The sequence below is a fragment of the Phyllobates terribilis genome, unplaced genomic scaffold (assembly GCF_046119375.1).
Source record: "Phyllobates terribilis strain yellow unplaced genomic scaffold, ASM4611937v1 Scaffold_3683__1_contigs__length_72764, whole genome shotgun sequence".
Taxonomy (NCBI): Eukaryota; Metazoa; Chordata; class Amphibia; order Anura; family Dendrobatidae; genus Phyllobates; species Phyllobates terribilis.
The window spans coordinates 47,817-68,755 of record NW_027366436.1 but is presented as its reverse complement, the minus strand read 5'-3'; the positions used below and the strand labels follow the sequence as shown (position 1 = coordinate 68,755).

General features: G+C 41.5%; 2 protein-coding genes and 1 pseudogene across 2 annotated transcripts; 2 read left to right on the top strand and 1 right to left on the bottom strand.

Annotated features, from left to right (window-relative positions):
- The first annotated feature begins 4,020 nt into the window (after nucleotides 1–4,020).
- On the top strand, nucleotides 4,021–4,701 carry LOC141248429 (uncharacterized). The gene has a single exon (XM_073669360.1). The coding sequence runs from the start codon at nucleotides 4,021–4,023 to the stop codon at nucleotides 4,699–4,701; it is 681 nt and encodes a 226-aa protein (XP_073525461.1).
- A 3,193-nt stretch (nucleotides 4,702–7,894) lies between these two features.
- Nucleotides 7,895–9,727, top strand: LOC141248425 (uncharacterized). The gene is given in 7 exon segments (XM_073669357.1): nucleotides 7,895–8,090; nucleotides 8,093–8,766; nucleotides 8,863–9,054; nucleotides 9,130–9,217; nucleotides 9,288–9,358; nucleotides 9,445–9,528; nucleotides 9,623–9,727. Coding segments are annotated over 7 exon segments (1,410 nt in total).
- Nucleotides 9,728–11,451: 1,724 nt separating this feature from the next.
- Nucleotides 11,452–12,352, bottom strand: LOC141248428 (uncharacterized; annotated as a pseudogene).
- Nucleotides 12,353–20,939: the final 8,587 nt, after the last annotated feature.

Here is a 20,939-nt window from a genome sequence, read left to right as displayed (position 1 = left end):
ACATTTGCATCTCTATTATCACGTGATAATGATTCACGGTTACAAGTGCTAGAAAATGAGATAGGGGCAATAGCACAAGGTTAGATGTCCATATCTCAATATTTTATGAAGGTGAAAAATATATGTCACGAGATATCTCAATTAGATAAGGAGTCGGCTATTAGTGAGGCGCGTATGAGGTGTATTATTATACGAGGGTTAAGGCCCGAGTATAATAGCTTCATTACGGAAATATAAGGATGGCCCACTTAACCATCCTTGTTGGAGTTGGAGAATCTCTTGGTAAATCAAGAGACTTTGGCGAAGCAAATGGTCGGTCTTTCTGTCAAAGATCATGAGGAGGCCCTTTACTCAAACAAAGGGAAGAGTTAGAGGTCCTACTATAAGAAGAAGCCGGATGCGTTCAAGGGAGGACCAAGCAACAGTGATAGGCCTAAAAAGCAAGAGAGTGTGGGTCCTAAGCAGAAGGTAGTAGGTCGTAGGAAAAACTCAGGAAAATGCTTCCCGTGTGGGAAGCAAGGTCACTTTGCTTAGGACTACAGAGTGAAGATCTCCGAAGGGAATTCAGTGGAGGCAAAGCCAATGAGGGATTGTGAAGAGGAGAGTGAAGAAGAATGGGACAGTGTCGCTTCCTATGCATCGATAGAGGAAGAGGAGGAAGAACTTGCTCTGACTACTACGATAGTAGATATTCCTTCTATTGAAGCTTGTATAGGTGATAGTGTGAAGAAGGAACAAATCAACTATGAGAAGGATTGGATAGTTGATGTGGGGTGTTCACATCATGATGAAGGAGCATCCTTAAGGCCAACAAGTCAAGGACCCCTCACAAGAGATATGACAAAGACACTAGAAGACATGGTCAAGGAGGCCACTTTGATCTTGAAGGTAACAATGAGATGACCCCCTTTGCCTCCCATCTTCTAGTATTCTATAGAGAAGACAATCTCCTACAAATTCTATTAAGACACCTCCCCCATTCAAGGCCTTCATCATCGCTGCAAGTCACATGTTATGAAGCTACCGGGATAAGATCAAGTTATGAAGGCTACTTTGGGTTTGGTTTCAACACACCAAATGGAACCCATTGCTTCAATTATTCTAGTATGTGGAAGAGGTGCATATCCCCAACAAATCCAATGAAGACATCAAGGCCATCCAAGATCAAGATCAAGGCTGCACATGTCACTTTTGTGAAACTATCACACTTTTACACCTTACCCGGCTAGGTTGTAAAAGTGTGCAATTCTATCCCTTTTTCCTAACTCTTTTAAGGAACTTTCCTAAGGGTATTTTGGACCTATTTGGTCGAGTTTTCAGCTGGTAGAAGGCCTTGGTCATTGGAGGTATAAAAGCCAAAAATGACCTAACCAAAAAGGGCCTTTGATTGAATTGATGTTGTAGTAGAGTCAAAACTCCTCCTAGTTTCTCATGGGCCATCTTTGATTAGTTTGAGCAGATCTATCAAACTGCTTACCTTGCCTATTTCACCTTGTTTATGTAATTGATTGTGTAAACTTGTTGAATGGGAAACTCTTGGTGTTCATGGTAGTATATCTCCATGTTGTGTTAAGTTATAGCTTGTTTTGATCTTTCTCTTCTTGTATTGTGTTGAAGTTAAGTCCAAGGTGCCTTACATAGATAGAGAAGTTCTCTTCAAGAACATATCCATTTCTTCCCTTAAAACTCTTTCTTTCTCCTTGTTCTTGCTTGTTTTCAAGTTTGAACAACACTTAGAACACTGTTCTTAGTGTGTGTTGGTTGAACACTCTAGATCCGAGCTTGTGGGAGATAATCCTACATCACATCACATGACCGGTGATATGAGAAAATTCACGAAGTTGCAGAAGTATGAAGGCAGAGAAGCGGTCATCACAGCAGACAACACTATGCATCCAATTCAACATGTGGGAGACTTGACAATTTCACCATGGAAGGGAGGTTCCAAGGTTCTGGAGGATGTATACCATGTTCCAGGTATGAAGAAGAATCTCGTGTCAGTTCCTCATATTACAGCTGCATGGAACTATGTTGTGTTTGGTCCAGAAGATGTCAAGGTGTTGGCGAATGCAACCATACATGGTGAGGTTCTCATGGAAGGAAATAAGGTATGGAAGTTGTACGTGTTATTAGCTGGGGATGCATATGTGGACAAGGCTCGTCAGCATGAGACGGCTGACTTGTGGAACGCTCGGTTAGTGCATGTTCACTACAAGCGGCTTAAGGCAATGATGAAGAAGGTCATGGTCAAGGGACTTCCTTCTCTAGAAGTGCGTGAAGGAGTGGTATGTGTGGGATGCCAGTTTGGGAAATCACACAAGCTTCTTTTCACAGAGTCAAAGGTATGAGCATCAAGGATGTTGAAGCTAATACACTTGGATGTATTTGGCAAGGTGAAAACGCCATCCTGCTCTGGTAATCAATATATGCTCACTTTCATTGATGATTTTTCAAGATATGTGTGGGTAAATTTATTAGAGATGAAGAGTGAGGTATTCAAGAAGTTCACCGAGTTCAAGAATCTACTGGAGAATGAATTTGATGAGAAGATAAGGTGTCTAAGAACTGATAATGGCGGAGAGTATACCTCGGAAGAGTTCGAGGAGTATTTGAGGAAGCATGGAATATGTCACACATGTCCTTACACACCTCAGTAAAATGGAGTTGCTGAAAGGAAGAACATACACCTTCGAGAAACGTGCAGGAGCATGATGCATGCCAAGAACGTGCAACCTCAACTTTGGGCAGAGTGTACGGCTATTGCAGCACATGTGATCAACAGAATGCCTCAAGCAAAGCTTGGGTTTCAATCACCTTACCAAGTTTTGTACAAGAAGAAGCTCATGGTGACACAACTTCAGAGTGTTTGGGTGTGTGTGTTACATGTTTTTCCCAGAGCAAAAGAGATCTAAGATGGAAAATAAGGCCATCAGATGCATATTTGTTGGATACAATCAATAAAGGAAAGGATGGAGGTGCATTAATCCAACAACCAACAAAGCCTACGTCTCACATCACGTAGTCTTTGACTAAGGTTCTTCTTGGTGGAGTCATAATTAATGTATCCTTACCATACTCAGGAAATGTTCCAGAGGAAGAAGAGGTTGAGCCATAGAAAGAATCATCTGTGATCAGTTACTCGGGACCAGACTACATTCAAAGTTCAAGGTCTCAGAGTACTTTTAGCGCTTGGAAGACAGGTGTTAGGAGGTCACCTGAAAAGAAGGTTCTGTCCAGTGAAGGAAGCTACTCAAGCAGATATGATGAAGAGTCATAAAAGACATTGCAACTTGGAAGAGTGGTAGATGATGAATCTGGCACTCTAAGGTCTACAAGGATGAGGAAACCAAATCCAAGATACGCAGATGCAGGATTTGCTGACGTCATGTTTCTTCAACAATGTTTTATTTATCCAAATTAGGATGAAGAGCCAGCTTCATACACTGAAGCCAAAGGATTTGATGAGTGGGAGAAAGCAATGAAGGAAGAAATAGACGCACTGGGGAAGAACGAGACATGGGAACTTGTTCCATTACCTAAAGGTGTGAAGCCAATATCCTTCAAGTGTGTGTACAAGATCAAGAGGAGAAGTGACGGGTCAATCGACAGATACAAAGCCCGCCTGATAGCTCATGGTTTCTCTCAGTAGTATGGCATAGACTATGAAGAGACCTTCTCTCCAGTGGCGAAGATGACAACAGCGAGAGTACTCATATCTCTAGCAGCAAGCAAGTCCTGGAAGTTGTGGCAGATGGATGTGAAGAACGCATTCCTCCATGGAGATATTGACAGGGAAATATTCATGGAGCAACCAGACAGCTTCATAGATCGGAAGCATCTAGAGTACGTCTACAAGTTGAAGAAAACCTTATATGGTCTTAAGCAGGCACTGAGGGCATGGTTTGGCAAAATCAGAGAGTTCCTCTTATTTGTGGTTATCAACTATCTCCAAGTGATTCAAGTTTGTACGCCAAACAAGTTGGAGGTAAGGTCTCAATCATCTTTCTATATGTAGATGATATGATAATCACTGGAGATGCTTTGAAAGAGATCCAAGAAGTCAGAAAGTATCTTTCATCACGGTTTGAGATGAAAGACTTGGAAGAGCTTAAGAAATTTCTAGGGTTGGAAGTCGAACGAAGCACAAGAGGCTTGTTTGTGTGTCAAATAAGATATGCACGAGATCTTCTAAAGAAGTATGGAATGCAGAACTGCAAGCCTATAGACTCACGAATGGAGGTAAGACATATGCTACATGCAGAAGAAGGAGATGAGTTAGAAGATGCTCGACTTTATCGACAATTGGTGGGCAGTCTGATATACTTGACTATAACTCGGCCTGATATAGCATATGCAGTGGGAGTTGTTAGTCAGTTTATGCAGAAGGCAAGGAAGCCTCATCTTGAAGCAGTTCGAAGGATAGTAAGATATGTGAGACACACGGTGGAGTATGGAATACTCTATGAAGCAGGAGTTCAACATGAGATTCTTGGATTCACTGATGTTGATTGGGCAGGAGATTCTTCTACCAGAAGATCAAAAAGTGGATACACATTCAGTCTTGGATTAGGAGCTATCTCATGGTGTAGAAAGAAACAACCAATTGTTGCATTATCATCTATAGAAGCAAGGTATAGAGCAACAACAATGGAAGCACAGAAGTGCACTTGGCTACGACAACTAGTTCAAGACTTGGGCTAGGACGCAAATTACACAGTCGGCATATATTGTGACAATCAGAGTGCTATAAGGCCGGTGACGAATCCGGTGTTCCATGCAAGGGAAAAGCACTGAAGTTCACCACCACTACATACGGGAGAAAGTTCTAAGTGGTGAAGTAGAACTCGTGTCGGTAGCTACAAGTGATCAGGTAACAGATATATTCACCAAAGCTTTGGCAGTATCAAAGTTCGGGAAATTCAGGTCTATGCTTGGAGTGTAGACCAAAGAGTCGGTAATGAGGGAGGATGACAAAAATCATTACCGACATTGAATTGGGTTTGGGATTTTGATTATAATCTTTGGCCCACATCCAAACAAGCATAAGAAGACCCTAGGAGTTTCTAGAGTTGTTTTTGTATCAAGTGCAGTAGCTAGAACACTCTTGTAATTAGGAGAAATGAAGAAATAGTGATTAGTCTAGAATTATCCTACAATGAACAAGTAAACCGACTTTCCTTAGCTATAAATAGGGGTTAAGCCTTTTTTGTAAGCCATCAACCAAATCCCGCGTAAGAGCAATAAATATAAGCTTTGTCATATATAGTTTATCTTGTCCGTTCCTACATAAAACACCCATATTCAAGTCTTGTCGGTACATCAAAGCCCTCGTTTTCTCAACATCTGCATCCATTGATGGCATATATGAAGAAAGTATTTTCCCCTTTGGTGTTGATGGAATAAAGGGAGATGATAATGCGTCTGGTTTGCCTCTTGTTGATGTTGTCGTTATTGTATTCTCAATAACACTTGAACACTGCAAGAAGATAATACATACATAATCGTTCTCTAAATGTGAAAATCAAGAATTGAATTGAAAGGAAAAGTTTCACAAAGTTCCACCTCTAAGATCCCATAGTCCTTTACTAAGCCATATTCTGTTTCTGTACGTGTGGTTTGTTTCTCAACTTTTATGAAATCTTCTTCTACTAATTTAGCTTGTTCAATGGTCTTTGCCAATGGATTATCTTCTTTTCCACTATCTTTGTCATCCTCATTGTGATCTGCTACAAAATCTAAATCATAACCTTATTCTCAACAAAAGAAAATCATGAAATCTCTACACAAGATTCATGGACCTTGGAAATTTTACATTCCATATTCAGAAAATGAAACTTATGACTCATGTGTTATTGTTTACCTAATAGTGATACCCAAGCTCATCATAACAATGAATGAAAACTATGACTTCACAAGAATATTATTAAGGAATTTGATAATGAAGTTTGCCTATAAAAGCAAACATCTTGAAGACAATAACCATCAAACTCAGAAAATAAACCTTCTCATAATTGCAAGCCCAAAGCATGATTAATATTCCAACCAATTGAACCTTCTTCCTCACCACTGATTGCTTAGCTAGGAACCTATCTGTGAGGTTTACTAGTGAAAAGTAAGGTATCATCATCAGTGACAGATCCCGGATTTGAGTCAACTGGGGGCTAAAATTATTTGCGGTAAAAATGAATTCCCTCCGTAGCTGTCAAAAAAAATTTAGGTATTATATTAGTGAAAATAGAAAATATATTATTAGGTAGACCATAAATTAGTACAAATTATTTTTATTTTCGATGATAAACACAATTAAAATTGAACAAATTCATCAATTATATCGTCTGGAAAAAAATTAGGGGTCTTTCTTCATTGAGAATACCTAAAATAGTACTAGTTAGACAAAAAATCACTAGAATTTTTTATTTATTTGCGGGCAGACAAAACAAGAAAATCATCGTTCATCTTAAATTTATTAAATTATTGAATAAAATTTATTAAAATAATATATTCTTAAAAAAGTTACTCGTGGCGTAGTAGGGATTTTTCTTTTTAGTTATTTATATTAAAAATACCTATCATATTACTAGGTAGATCATACATTTGTAAAACTATTCATTTTTGCAGAAACATACAATAAGAAAAATGAACAAATTTATCAATTTTATCACTTGGAAAAAAGTTTAGAAGTCTCTTTTTAGTAAAAAATACATAGACTAAAAAAGTAGAACATTTTTCTCAGTGGGGGCTACAACCCCGCATCGCCCTCACATAGATCCGCCCTTGATTATCCTCATAGCAAACTTATAGACTATAGTGCCAAAAATGAAAAAAATCAACCAAATCCTAATTGCAATATTATAAGTTCATCAATCCAGGTAAGAATAAGCACCTTAAGACACAATCTTACATAAATTAAATATAAACACATCGTTTTTAACAATATTGTAAGTTCATCAATTCTAATTGCAACATTGTAAGTTCATCATGATGAACTTACAATGTTGCGACAACGGTTGAGTTTTTGTGCTTGTATTTATCACTTCATGTATGGATGCTTTAGCACTTCAGGTATGGATTACACAAGGTTCAAATCAACAATCAAATGAAAAAATCAGGAAGCCAACTTGCTACAACAAAATCACCCAAGAAAAAGAACTTGTCTTATATTTGAGCAACTAAGTAATCTATAACTAAATAAAGCACATTGTGATCTCATTGGCAACAAAAATATAGCCAAAATCAGCAATTTCACTTTAGAAATGCAAATTTTAAGTTCATAAATACTAATCTAATTCATCAACTTTTTACATGAGAAATATAAAAGTCGGGAAGAGAGAAGGCATTAAAAACATGGTTCCAATCTCGATTGAAGTGTGGTTGTGTAAATCTGGTGGAGCTATGACCATAGACAAGTCCATCTTGTCATCTCTCCATCGATCGGCACCGTCAAACCGACCTGTACCCCATGACGCAGTCGATTCACAACTTGTTCTGAACCAATTTGAACCATTCTGCACCATAGACGGAAAGGATATGAACCGTCATATGAATGTATATCAACGACTAAGACATCAAAAAATATACTCACCTGTTCACTCTAAACATTATACTCATTAATACTTACTCAATATAATTATTCATCATAATTTGAAAAATAAATACATAACGATTGTATTTCTTTTTGTATGTGTAAGCAAAAGAAGCACTTAAGTTGATAATTTTAGCTTGCAAAATGTAACCGGTAAGGTGGTTGAAATCCATCATCCACCCTTAAACATTCCGCCCTTTGTATGTTCGATGATTTCGAGGGAAGCCTCCTTCTCCTTCTTCACTTCTCTCCCTCTGCTTAATCTGCACTAAGCTAACATAAACACTACTCTCTGCATCCAGCAATTCATCAATGGCGAACCTTCTCAGCCTCAATACCTCCATGATCTCCTCCTCCTCCCAAAACCTCCGCCGCCCCGCGCTCCATCTCACCACCACCCGGACCCGGACCAGGGTCGATCCTCGAATCAGGGCCAAACTTCGGGAGATCTTCATGCCGGCGTTGAGCTCCACCATGACGGAGGGAAAGATTGTTTCCTGGATCAAATCCGAGGCGAGAAGCTCTCCAAGGGAGACCCCGTCGTCGTCGTCGAGTCCGACAAGGCTGATATGGACGTCGAGACCTTCTACGATGGATTCCTCGCCAAGATCCTCGTCGACGAGGGTTCCGTTGCCCCTGTCGGCTCCGCCATTGCTTACCTCGCCGAGTCCGAGGCTGAGATTGCCGACGCTATCACCCTAGCCGCTTCCTCTACCAGCAATTCCGCTCCTGCTCCCGCCTCCGCCGCGGTTGAGACGGAGACGCCTAAAATTGAGGAGGCTCCTACTCCTGCTCCTCTCTCTCCCCAGCCAGTACTGGCGGCGGCAGTGGCGGCTGCGATTTCGTCGCATCCGGCGTCGGAGGGTGGAAAGAGAGTGGTAGCTTCGCCGTACGCGAAGAAGCTGGGCAAGGAATTGGGGGTGGATTTGAGGACTGTTGTCGGAACGGGGCCGAACGGGAGAATCGTGGCTAAGGACGTGGAGGCGGCAGCTTCTAGGGTTCCGGAGCCGATTTTATCAAACGGTGCTCCGGCGCCCACGGCTACCGTGCAGCTAGGAACGACGGTGCCCTTCACTTCTCTACAGGATTCCGTGAGCTCGAGTATGGTGGAGAGCCTCACTGTTCCGGCATTCAGAGTTGGCTATACAATCACCACTGACGCCCTAAATGCTCTGTACAAAAAGGTAAAGACACAAGCTTTTGAAATCTCTGGTTTATTGCTCTGACATTGCAATCTATTAACGATGGTGGATCTGGATTTGGATTTGGGAATTGTTCAGATCAAGTCCAAGGGAGTGAATATGACTGCCCTCATAGTTAAGGCCACAGCATTGGCTCTTACACAACATCCAGTTGTTAACTCGAGCTGCAGAGATGGGAAGAGCTTCACCTACAATAGCAAAATCAACATTGCAGTTGCAGTAGCTACAGATGATGGCTTGCTGACGCCCGTGCTCAATGATGCTGATAAGGTCTGGTTTCGTCTGGTTTTCAATTGAAGCTATGGTTATTACTGGATGAGATTTGGATTTGCTCTATGTTTCCAGGTTGATATTTATACATTGTCAAGGAAGTGGAATGAGTTGGTTGAGAAGGCTCATGCAAACCAATTACAACCAAACGAGTGTAATACAGGTAAAATTGTTAGAACTTAGAAGAATCAAATGGCCATTTTCCTTCATAATTTGCAGTCTGATTCTTGCAGGTACTTTCAGCATAACAGACCTAGGAGAGTATGATGTAGACCGTTTTGATACAATTCTTCCACCAGGAACTGTAAGTACTTCTGCTGATTTTGATTAACAAACTGTAATCACTGCGATTAGTACCTAAATCATTTTGCTTGAATGGATGTTTAACAGGGTGCAAGCATGGCTGTAGGAGCTTCTGAACCCGCTGTTGTTGCAACCAAAGACGGTCGCATTGGCATGAAGCATCAAATGCAGGTAAAACATTTGAAAAACTATGTCCTATTTTAAACTGATATTGGAATCATATTTTTTGTATTAAAGTGAAAAAAATCATTTTTTTTTAATGCAGGTAAATGTTACAGCTGATCATCGTGTTATATACGGTGCTGATTTAGCTGCCTTCCTGCAAACGCTTTCGAAGATTATTGAAGACCCGAAAGATCTCACGTTTTAGGATCGAGTTTGTTATAAGAAAGGTGTATTGATCATTTTCTCAGTGCAAATAGTGCAAAAGAAGGAATTTTTTGAGATTGATTATTTTCTCTTCATTTTGTTTTCTTCTTTCTTGGAACTTCATTTCTTCACAAGGGTTAAATCTGGGATTTTAGAAGCTTGCCTAACTCTGTATCGTTTCAATCTCTGTGATGAAAGCCATTGGTATCTTTGAGCATACTTCAGATTTTATTGTAACACTTTTTATAATTTACTGCAATTATATTTTAAGAGCAGTGCATCCATAGCATGGCTCAAAGGTGATATTCTGATCAGTATTCTTGGTTTTACCTGTCTTGCATTTAGGATAATCATTTATAGATTCAGGACTCGGGATCAAGCAGGATTAACATTGGGTTCATTTCAACTGCACTTTTTTTTTCTCTGTAAGCAGCTATTGCAAATCAAGAAACATTCTAAATTTCTAATTAACCCTTGGTCCATCTGTCTGAGGAGAATATTACGATTTGAGCAAAAGTATTGTGTATATCATTGAACCATAAGAACTTAAGCGTGGCAATCGGGCGGATCATGCCAGGCTGATGAGCAAAAGTATTGTGTATACAATATCTTTGTCTTTGAAATTGTTGGTTTCACTTTCATGTGGAGGAACTACAATGTCATCGGCACATTCATTGTTCATGAGAAAAAGGAAAACTATAAATGAGCTACATCCAAGTTATTCTTAAGAGTAAAGAAAGAGACGACATGTATAGTGATCATGTAGGCCTTTGATTGGGTTATTTCGGTTTCTGGATTCAGGTCAATTATGTGCGTGATGGAACATCGATCCAATCCGGATTGGATCAGGTCGGATTGGTTTTTTTAGTTAGTCGGTCAAGTTCGATTGTAGGATCAAATAAATTGGGGTTGTTTCAGACATCGGTTGAGTCAAATTTTTGTTGAATCGGTTTTGGTCGAGTCAGATTTTTCCATTTCGGTATGAATCGGATCAAGAGCGATTTATTTTAAAATCAAGTGGGTTTTGGGCCAAGTTTGGCCGGATCGGGTTTTTACTTAGCTATGTGAGTTTAATTATTGGGTCAAATCGCTCGAAAGTTTCGGAAAGCCTCTCTTATAATTAGAATTTCCATAAAGCTCACCCTCTTGATTTATAAACCAAGAAATCTAGAAACATAACTCCCCCTCTTAGTTATATAATGTGTTCTTTCTTCTCTGCTTTTCATCCCACCCTTGACGGCCTCACTTAGACCATCCACATTGGTGTAGCATGGTGCCTAGACATCGTGCGGGTTTTTGGCGCAATGTCTAGGTATCGTGCGCGTTTCCTGCTTTGGTGCGACACGATGTCTAGGCACCATGCTATATTTTATTTTAGTTTTAGTTTTTTTATATAATAAATGATATGTTTGTGTTTTGATTGTTATTTTATTAATTTTATTGTTAATATAGTGTTAAATTGCTAATTTTATTAAAAATAATTTTATTATTAATATAGTGTTAACTAACGATACCGAAATTAAAATACTACAAAGCAACATGTTCCAAGACGTGAACTACAGAAAACAACCGAATTGAACGACAAACATAACGATACCGAAATTAAAAAACTACAAAGCAACATGATACAATACGTGAACTAGAGAAAATAACCGAATTGAACAACAGACATAACTGCATCAAACTTAAAACAAACAAGACACACGATTGATGAAGCTCGGACAGTCAACATATCCTCCAAATATGTTGTATCAAGTTTGCAGTGAGTCCTTCATGCGTGTCGATGATATGCATTCGACGGTTAATATTCATGTAATCATCAAAATAGTTTATTGTAGAAGTCGCCCGTCGGATATGCATTTCATCATTGAAATTCCCAATACTTTCCCTTTCATAGTTTCTGTATGGGTGGCGCTCATCCTCAACTATCATATTGTGGAGTGTGATGCAACAATCCATGATCTTACAAAGTGTGGATCTCTGTGGGAAAGAACCGGATTTCGTATTATTGCAAAACATGCTTGCAAAACTCCAAAAGCACGCTCCACACATTTCTGACAAGACTCCTGAAGTTGAGAGAACTTTGATTCTATATGATTTATGAGATTGGGGATGGCACTCACAAACGTATCCCAAGGTGGATAGATGTCATCTGTTAGGTAGTACGGCATGTCGTACTGATGGTCATTCACCATAAATTCCACCGGAGGTGGCGTGCCGTTCAGAAGATCATCGAACATCGGTGAATGTTGTACAATTGTTAATTCATTGAATATCCTAGAAATCCCAAAGAATGAATGTCATATCCAAGTGTCTTGGGACGCTACAGCTTCTAAACAAGGGTAGGTGTTTTGCTTTTTCCTTGGAATTAGCCGTGCCACGCCGTGGGACAATTCTTCCATGTCCAATGCATACAGTCGATACTCTCAAGCATGCCCGGAAAGCTTTCTGCACCGTTGATTGATAGAAGTTGTCGTACGTCGTCTTCATTGGCCCTCCTCATGTAGGTTGCACCAAACTCTGCAACCACAAAGTCACAAAAATGCGAGAGACATTCCAGAGTCGTACTTTCACCCATGCGGCAATACTCATCAACCGCGTCGGTACAATACCCATAAGCTAGCATTCGCTTGGTTGCGGGCCATTTTTAGAGTGTGGATGGATAACCCCGGACGGCCAGCAACATCTGGCTTGCGCACAAAGTAATCATCTTGCTTCACTACACTGGCAACTACTCGTGCGCACAAAGTAATCATCTTCCCAGCTGTTCTCACTTTTAGTGCATTCGGGATGGAGCTAGAGGAAGTATGCCACGCCTACACCCAAGGAGAAGCCGAGAGGCGAAGCCGAGCTGCCTCAATGCTTGTAGAAGACCGGAGACCATCTCAGGAGGAGAATTCACGACCGAGATGGAGCATCACGGCCGGGGATTCAACCTCAGTTGAAGTTGTCACGACCGAGACAGGCATGTCATAATCGCGACTTAGTCGCAGTTGAGGTATCATGACCGAGAATATCTATCACTATCGCGACCATCCCACGGACCTGAGAACTGGAGCAAAGTCACAATTGCGACCCCTATGTCACGATCGTGACGCGGACACGGACGACCCATTAATTGAAGATTTGATCCGAGATTTTATTAGTTATTTCCACATCTTTTTAGTTATTTGCATTTATTTTATTCCCTTTAATTGGAGACTATATAAGCCTTAGGAAATTAGGTTATAAAGGAGAGACCTCATTATTCTTTTGCCACTTTTCATTTAGTTAGAACTCAGCAACAGCCAAGTAGAAAGCTTTCACCTTTATTCTACTTTCACCATCTTCCCTAGTTTGTTTTCCATCATTCATCCATATTATTCATTGCTTTCGAATGGCTAAATTCTTTCTAGTTCACTCTTTGGGCTGAAGCCATTGTTCTAGGTTTGATGTGAGAATTCTAATGTTTATGTTCTAAAGTTAATTTCAGGATTGTTTTATGATCTCTTGTGCTTTATTAGTTTCATTGATTGATCTTGATTTTATCTAGGTTGCAAACTAGGTTAATTATTATCCATCATATTGCTAGGCTTGATAATTTGATTTGAAAAGTCTTTTCTTTAGGTAGCGAGCAGAATTTGCATAGACTATTTGCGAGTGCTTATTGTGTAGAGATTATAAACCTGTGTCGAGTATCGGCGATTTGCCAATGGTATTGCATAGGCCTACTTATCTTTGATCTTTATGTTGTTGTGCTTTTGAACCTTGGGATTTCCTTGGTTATTGCTTACAATAAGGGTTTCTAGGACTATTTGGACTAATTGCTATTTACGAACAAAGAGTAGAACAACCGAATTAACCAATTCAGAATATAAATTAATATAATTCAGTGATCAACATTCCAATTGAATAATGCGCTGATGCTAGAAGGAGTGAGCTTCATAATCATAATTATTTACAACCCAACCAACATTGCTTTTACATTTGCTTAGTTACTAAGATTACACATAAAAACCCCCATAGTTACTAGTTGGTAGCACCATAGGAAATAAACTATCGTTCTGGCTTTCTTAGGATTCGACCCCTGCTTACCGCTTTACTAGTGGATTTGTTAAGTTGGGTATCTTTGATAGGCACAACGACCATTAGTCGCCCATCAAAAAGCTCCACCGCCCCATGAGGAAAGACACGGGATATCACATAGGGCCCGCTCCATCTAGACCGCAACTACTCTGGGAAGAGTTGAAGGCACGAGTTATAGAGTAGGACCTTGTCCCCACATTGAAAGCCTTGTGCAGTATGTGCTTGTCATGCCATGCTTTGGTCTTCTCTTTGTATATCATCGCGTTATCGTACACTTCTTGGCGTATCTCTTCCAGCTCATGCAGCTGCAGTTTCCGGTGCTTGCCAGCTTCATTTATCTCCATATTACATTTCTGGACCGCCCACCATGCTTTATGCTCGAGCTCCACTGGCAGATGACATCCCTTTCCGAACACTAGATGGTATGGGGACATCCCGATGGGCGTTTTGTATGCTGTGTGGTAGGCCCATAATGCGTCATCGAGACGGGAGACTCCAATCTTTCCTATTCGGAGCAACTGTCTTTTCCAGCACCCCCTTGATTTATCGATTGGAAACCTCAGCTTGACCATTGCTCTACGGATGATATGCTGTAGAGATTCGCTGAGTTACTCCATATTTCTTTAGTAGAGCGCTGATCGTCTTACTACTGAAGTGGGTACCCTGATCGCTGATAAGGGCCCTGGGAATTCCAAATCTAGCAAAAATGTTCTCCCTAAGGAAACCTGCAACTACTTTCGAATCATCAGTTCTGGTGGCTTTTGCTTCCACCCATTTGGAAACATAGTCCACTGCAAGCAATATATATAGATTCCCAAAAGAGTTAGGAAAAGGTCTCATAAAGTCTATCCCCCAAACATCGAAGATCTCACAAAAGACTAACGGTGTTTGTAGCATTTCATTCCTTCGGGATATTTTCCCTATCCTCTGGCACCTATCACAAGTTTGACAAAAAGCATATGCATCTCGAAAGATGTGTGGCCAAAAGAAACCAGTGTCAAGTACCTTCCTAGCAGTCTTATTAGGCCCGAAATTCCCCCCCACATGCGTAAGAGTGACAAAAAGAAAGGACAGATTGTACCTCGCTATCCGGGAGGCATCGTCGGATTACCTTATCCACGCAATGTTTCCACAAGTAAGGATCATCCCACACATAGTATTTCGCCTCACTCTTGATTTTTTGCGTTGAGCCTTGGTGTAGTTAGGAGGGAACTCCTCGCGAACTAGGTAGTTTACAATGTGTGCGTACCATGGCTTGAGGGAGCGGAGAGCGAGCAGTTGAGCTTCGGAGGCGTACATAAGTGATTCTGGGGTCAGGTAACGGTTGTGATGGTGTGTCACGGTCGTGACATCTGGGTCGGACTTCTTTGAGGGTAATTCTCGACCATGATAGACCTGTCTCAACCGAGACTTCGGTCCAGTTTTCACCGCTTTCGTTTGATTCATCTCAGGGACCGCCATCTCGGTCGTGAGGAGATATCTCGGTCGTGACACGTGTAATTTTTGGGCATATGAAATTTCAATTCGGCACAAGGACTCGTCTGGAAAGTCGCCCAGCCTCGGTCTTGCCTCTTCACCACCATCACGAACAATGCAGCTGAGATGGTCCGCCAAGGAGTTCTCGGAACCCTTTTTGTCCCGAATCTCCACATCGAACTCACTCAACAATAAAACCCACCAGATGAGTCTAGGCTTTGACTCCTTCTTCGTCATGAGGTAACGAATAGCTGCGTGATCGGTGTGGATGATCATCTTAACGCCAAGTAAATATTGTCTGAATTTGTCCAGGGCGTAGACTACAGCTAGCAACTCTTTTTCGATGGTGGAGTAGTTCTTTTGGGCGCTGCTCAGGGTCATTGAGGCGTAGTAGATAACATGCATTGCTCGCCCAACCTTCTGGCCAAGAACGCCTCCTACGGCATAGTCACTAGCGTCGCACATGATCTCGAATGGTAGGGACCAATCCGGCGCTTTGATGATAGGATCAGTAATGAGGTGTGATTTTAAAGTGTTGAATGCAAGCTTACACTCGTCGGTGAAGACAAAATCCACCTCCTTCTTCAACAGCTCACATAGTGGTGTCGCGATCTTGGAGAAGTCTTTTATAAACCTGCGATAGAAACCTGCATGGCCTAGAAAAGAACAAACTTCACGCACATTAGTAGGATAAGGTAAAGACTGAATTACATCAATCTTTGCCTTATCGACCTCAATCCCTTTAGAGGATACAATATGACCCAACACAATGCCGTGATTGACCATAAAATGACACTTTTCAGAATTTAAGATCAAGTTGGTTTCAACACATCTTTGTAGTACAAGTGTCAAGTTATGCAAACACGCATCGAAGGAATCGCCATGGACTGTAAAATCATCCATGAATACCTATGTACTCGGAGAAGATGCTCACCATACATCGTTGGAATGTACCAGGTGCATTGCATAGTCTGAACGGCAGTTTGCGGTATGCAAAGGTGCCAAAAGGACATGTGAAGGTGGTCTTCTCCTGGTCTTCTGGCGCTATGGCCACCTAGAAGTAACCCGAGTATCCATCAAGAAAACAATAATATGCGCAACCTGCAAGACGTTCTAGCATTTGGTCAATAAAAGGGAGAGGGAAGTGATCCTTACGGGTTACCGCGTTCAGCTTGCGGTGGTCGATGCAAACACGCCATCCATTCTGTGTTCTTTGCGGCACCATTTCACCGGCCTCATTCTCCACTACGGTGATCCCTCCCTTCTTCTTAACGACCTGAGTCGGGCTGACCCACCGGCTGTCAGAAATTGGATAGATCATGTCAGCTGACAACAATTTCAGCACCTCTTTCTTCACCACCTCCATCATGGGAGGATTTAATCGTCGTTGAGGTTGTCGGCTTGGTTTAGCTCCTTCGTCAAGTAAAATCCTATGCATGCAGGTGGAGGGGCTTATCCCCTTGGTGTCAGCAATGGACCACCCTAATGCTGTGATGTTGCTCTTCAAGACCTGCACCAGCTTCTCTTCCTGTTCCTTTGCAAGAGCACTTGAGATGATGACTGGCAAACTGTTTCCTTGGCCGAGGAACGCATACTTTAGGTGTGAAGGTAGCTCTTGTAGCTCAATGGTGGGTGCCTGCACAATAGAAGGGAGCGGTTTCTCGCTCGAAAATATAAGTAACGCGGGCCCATCGGCCAAAAGGGTACCTAGAGCATAAAACTCAGTCAGGACCTCATGCACATCAGCGGATACTATCATACCATGCTTTTTAGAGCTTACAATGCTATTTTCTACGACAGATTTAAGTGAATCAATCCCACACACATCAAAAATTTCCTGAACAATAGGGTCAATCACATCAATAGAGAAAACAGAGTTATCATTTGTAGTATGTTTCATAGCCTCAAATATGTTAAAGCTAACTATATCTCCATCAAACTCAAGTGTCCGTGACCCACTTGCTAGATCTATTTTGGTATTAGCTGTCTTCATGAAGGGCCTACCCAGGAGGATAGGCGCAGCTTGCTTGTCATGCTCCATATCTGGCACATAAAAGTCAGCTGGAAATATCAAATTATCAACCATTACCAACACATCTTTGACTATCCCTTTCGGGTAAACCACTGACCTGTCAGCAAGCTGAATCACAATCCCTGTTTCAGTCAGGGGTCCTAGCCCTAGCAGCTTATATAATGAGTAAGGCATGACATTAATAGAAGCACCCAGATCTAGCATGGCCTTATTAATCCTCTTCTCACCGATAATACAGGGAATACTAACCATACCTAGGTCTGAGCACTTCCTTGCTATCTTCTGCTGGATTGCGGCAAAAACTCTCTCGCTGACCCGCACCTTTTGTTTCCCTTTCAGCTTCTGGTTCCTCTTGATGGTGCAGAGCTCCTTCAAGAACTTAGCATAACGAGGAATACTTTTAACGAGGTTAAGTAAAGGGATGTTTACCTCACACTTACTGAACATTCCGAAGAGTTCCTTGTCATTCGCGGGTCTGCGTGTGTCCTTCAAGGCTTCTGGGAATGGTGCACGTGGTTTCTCGGAGTAGAACAGAGGAAAGTTGGGTCTCACATAGTTTTCTTTTCGTAGCTTGAAGTCACCTCTGTCCTCATAGTCATCGTCATCACTTACTGGGGTGGAGTCACGGTCGTGACCACTAGGTCTCGGTCGTGGCATTGAAGATTCAGGCTCGTCATGTGCAGGAGGAGGTCATGACCATTTTTTCACGGTCTTGATCAACTAAACTGGGGCTTAGTCTCGATCATGACATAGTGTCACGGTCGTTACCCTTTTTGTTGATTTTTTCGGAAACCAAATCACCGCCTTCTTGGTCGTGATCAACCTGTATTGATTGTGACGTTTCCTCTGAGGCCAAATCTCGATTGTGACATCCATGTCTCGGTCGTGACAACTGTTCAGACTCCTTCTGCAACATCTCTTCTTCTACCTTTTCTTCGAGTTTTCGTCCACTTCTCAAGTGCATGGCGCTAATGTTCTATCTCGGATTCCTCTCGGTTTGAGAGGGAAGATTCCTCGAGTTTTGTTGCGTGAAGTTAGAGACAGCTTCGGCCAATTGCCCAAATTGTTTCTCGAGACTCTTGATGCTTGATTCGGTTGTTTGGACATGGGTGGTGAAGTGCTGGGTCAAAGATCTGAGCATTTCCTCCATGGATGGCTCTTGAGGTTTCGGTTGGTATGGAGCGCGGTAGTGGTTGTTTTGGTATTGATTTTGGTAGTAGCCTTGATTTTGTCCACCAACCGGATCGTTCCTCCTAAAGCCAGGATTATCGTTACCTCGCTGATTATAATTGTTATTTTGGTCGTAGCGAGGCCTAAGAGGTTCGAAACCTCCCACCGCGTGAACTTCAGCAATCGTCGGATCCTGGAGTTGCGGGCACATATCAGTAGGGTGGCTTTCATTTGCGCATATGCCACATAGTTGTGCTGGCTTCTGGTTTCCGATGGCCATCCCCTTTATCAAGCTCTTTAGTTCAGCAAATTCACTCTTCCATCCAGCCTCTCCGGCGCTTACAGCGTTAGCTCCTCTCTTTGTATAGGTCCTGCCAAAACTCCTAGTCCCTTCAGCTATTTCGTTTATTCGGGCTCTGGCTTCAGCATGAGTCAAATTCAGCACACTACTGTTGCAGGCAGCGTCTACTAGCCTCCTCTCATGATCAAGCAACCCATTGTGTAGGTGGGTCATCAAATCCTTCTCCTCAAACCCATGGAATGGGAAGCTAGCGCATAATCTTGCGAACCTCTCGACGTAGTCGTACAGTGACTCGTCATCATGTTGATCCACCATAGAAATTGCTCTTTTCAAAGCAACAACCTTCTTGGACGGGAAATATTTACTAAGGAAGGCTTTGTGTAGATTCTCCCAAGTGTCGATACTCCATGTGGGTAGAAAATAGTAGCATTGTCGCTCACTATCTTTCAACGTAAGACTGAAAGCTCTCATCTTTATCTGCTCGTCGGTGACATTACTCGGCTTACTGCAGCTGCAGATGTCGTGAAACTCACTCAGATGCATAATCGGGTCTTCCCTAACCAGGCCATGGAATTTCGTTAGCAGATTGATGAAACCAGTCTTGAGCTCGAACGTAACACCAGCATTTAGGGCAGTCAGCGTTACTCCTAGGTGTTGTTGCGTCAGGTCTGGGTCCGTAAGTTGTCACAGCGTTTGATTTCCAGCCATGTTGTCAATCACCAAGTCGTGAATCCCTTTCCTTAAAGTATGCAAAAACATCCGCTCTATTTCTGGATCGTAAACAAATAAATCTGGATCAGTAGCGCGAGTGTGGACCATAAGATAGGTCCACACTAAAGTAGTAACACAAATAGAAATAAACTATAACAGTTGGCTCCCCGACAACGGCGCCAAAATTTGATGAGGCTAAAGTCGTTGTGCCTATCAAAGATACCCAACTAAAGAATCCACTAGCAGAGTGGTAAGTAGGGGTCAAATCCCAAGAGAGCCAGAACGATAGTTTATTTCCAATTATGTAACCAAGTAGTAACAATTGGGGGGTTTTATGTGTGATCTTAATTAACTAAGAAATTAAGCAAGTATGAAAGCAATATATTGGTTGGGTTGTAAACAATTATGGATATGAAGTTCACTCCTCTAGCATCAGCGCATTATTCAATTAGAATGTTGGTCATCAAATTCTAGTTACTTATATTCTGAATTGGTTAATCCGGTTGTCCTACTCTTTGTTCGTAAATAGCAACTAGTCCAAATAGTTCTAGAGACCCTTATTATGCAATAACCAAGGAAATCCCAAGATTCAAAAACACAACAGCATGAAGATCAATGATAAGTAGGCCTATGCAATACCATTGGCAAATCACCGATACTCGACACAGGTTTATAATCTCTACACAATAAGCACTCGCAAATAGTCTATGCAAATCATGCTCTCTACCTAAAGACAAGACTTTTAAATCGAATTATCTAGCCTAGCAATATGATGGATAATAATCAACCTAGTTTGCAACCTAGATAAAATCAAGACCAATCAATGATACTAATAAAGCACAAGAGATTATAAAACAATCCTGAAATTAAACTAGAACATAAGCGTTAGAATTCTCACAACAAGCCTAGAACAACGGCTTCAGCCTAAAGAGTGAACTATGATGAACTTAGCCAGACATAGCCATAGAAAGCAATGAATACATATGAATGATGATGGGAAAACAAACCAGGGGAGATGAGTGAAGGTGGAACAAAGGTGGAAGCTTTCTCTGGCTGATGCTGAATTCTATGTAAATGAAAGAAAGAATGAATGATTAATCTAACCTAATTTCCTAAGACTTATATAGTCTCTAATAAAAGGGAAATAAAATAAATGCAAATATATCAAAAGATGTGGAAATAACTAATAAAATCTCGGAATAAATCTTCAATTATGGGTCGTCCGTATCTGCGTCACAATCGTGACACAGGGGTCACGATCGTGATCTTGCTCCAGTTCTCAGTCTTGTGTTGGCCACGATCGTGACAAAGCCTATCGGTCATGACACCTCAACTGCGGTTAAGTCACGGTCGTGACATATCTGTCTCGGTCGTGACGTCTTCAACTGAGGCTGATTCCCGGTCGTGATGCTCCATCTCGGTCGTGACTTCTTCTCCTGAGATGGACTTCTATCTTCT

What these genes read in the sequence shown, in the direction of transcription:
- LOC141248429 (XM_073669360.1), top strand. Translation starts at nt 4,021, where the DNA reads ATGATAATCACTGGAGATGCTTTGAAAGAGATCCAAGAAGTCAGAAAG.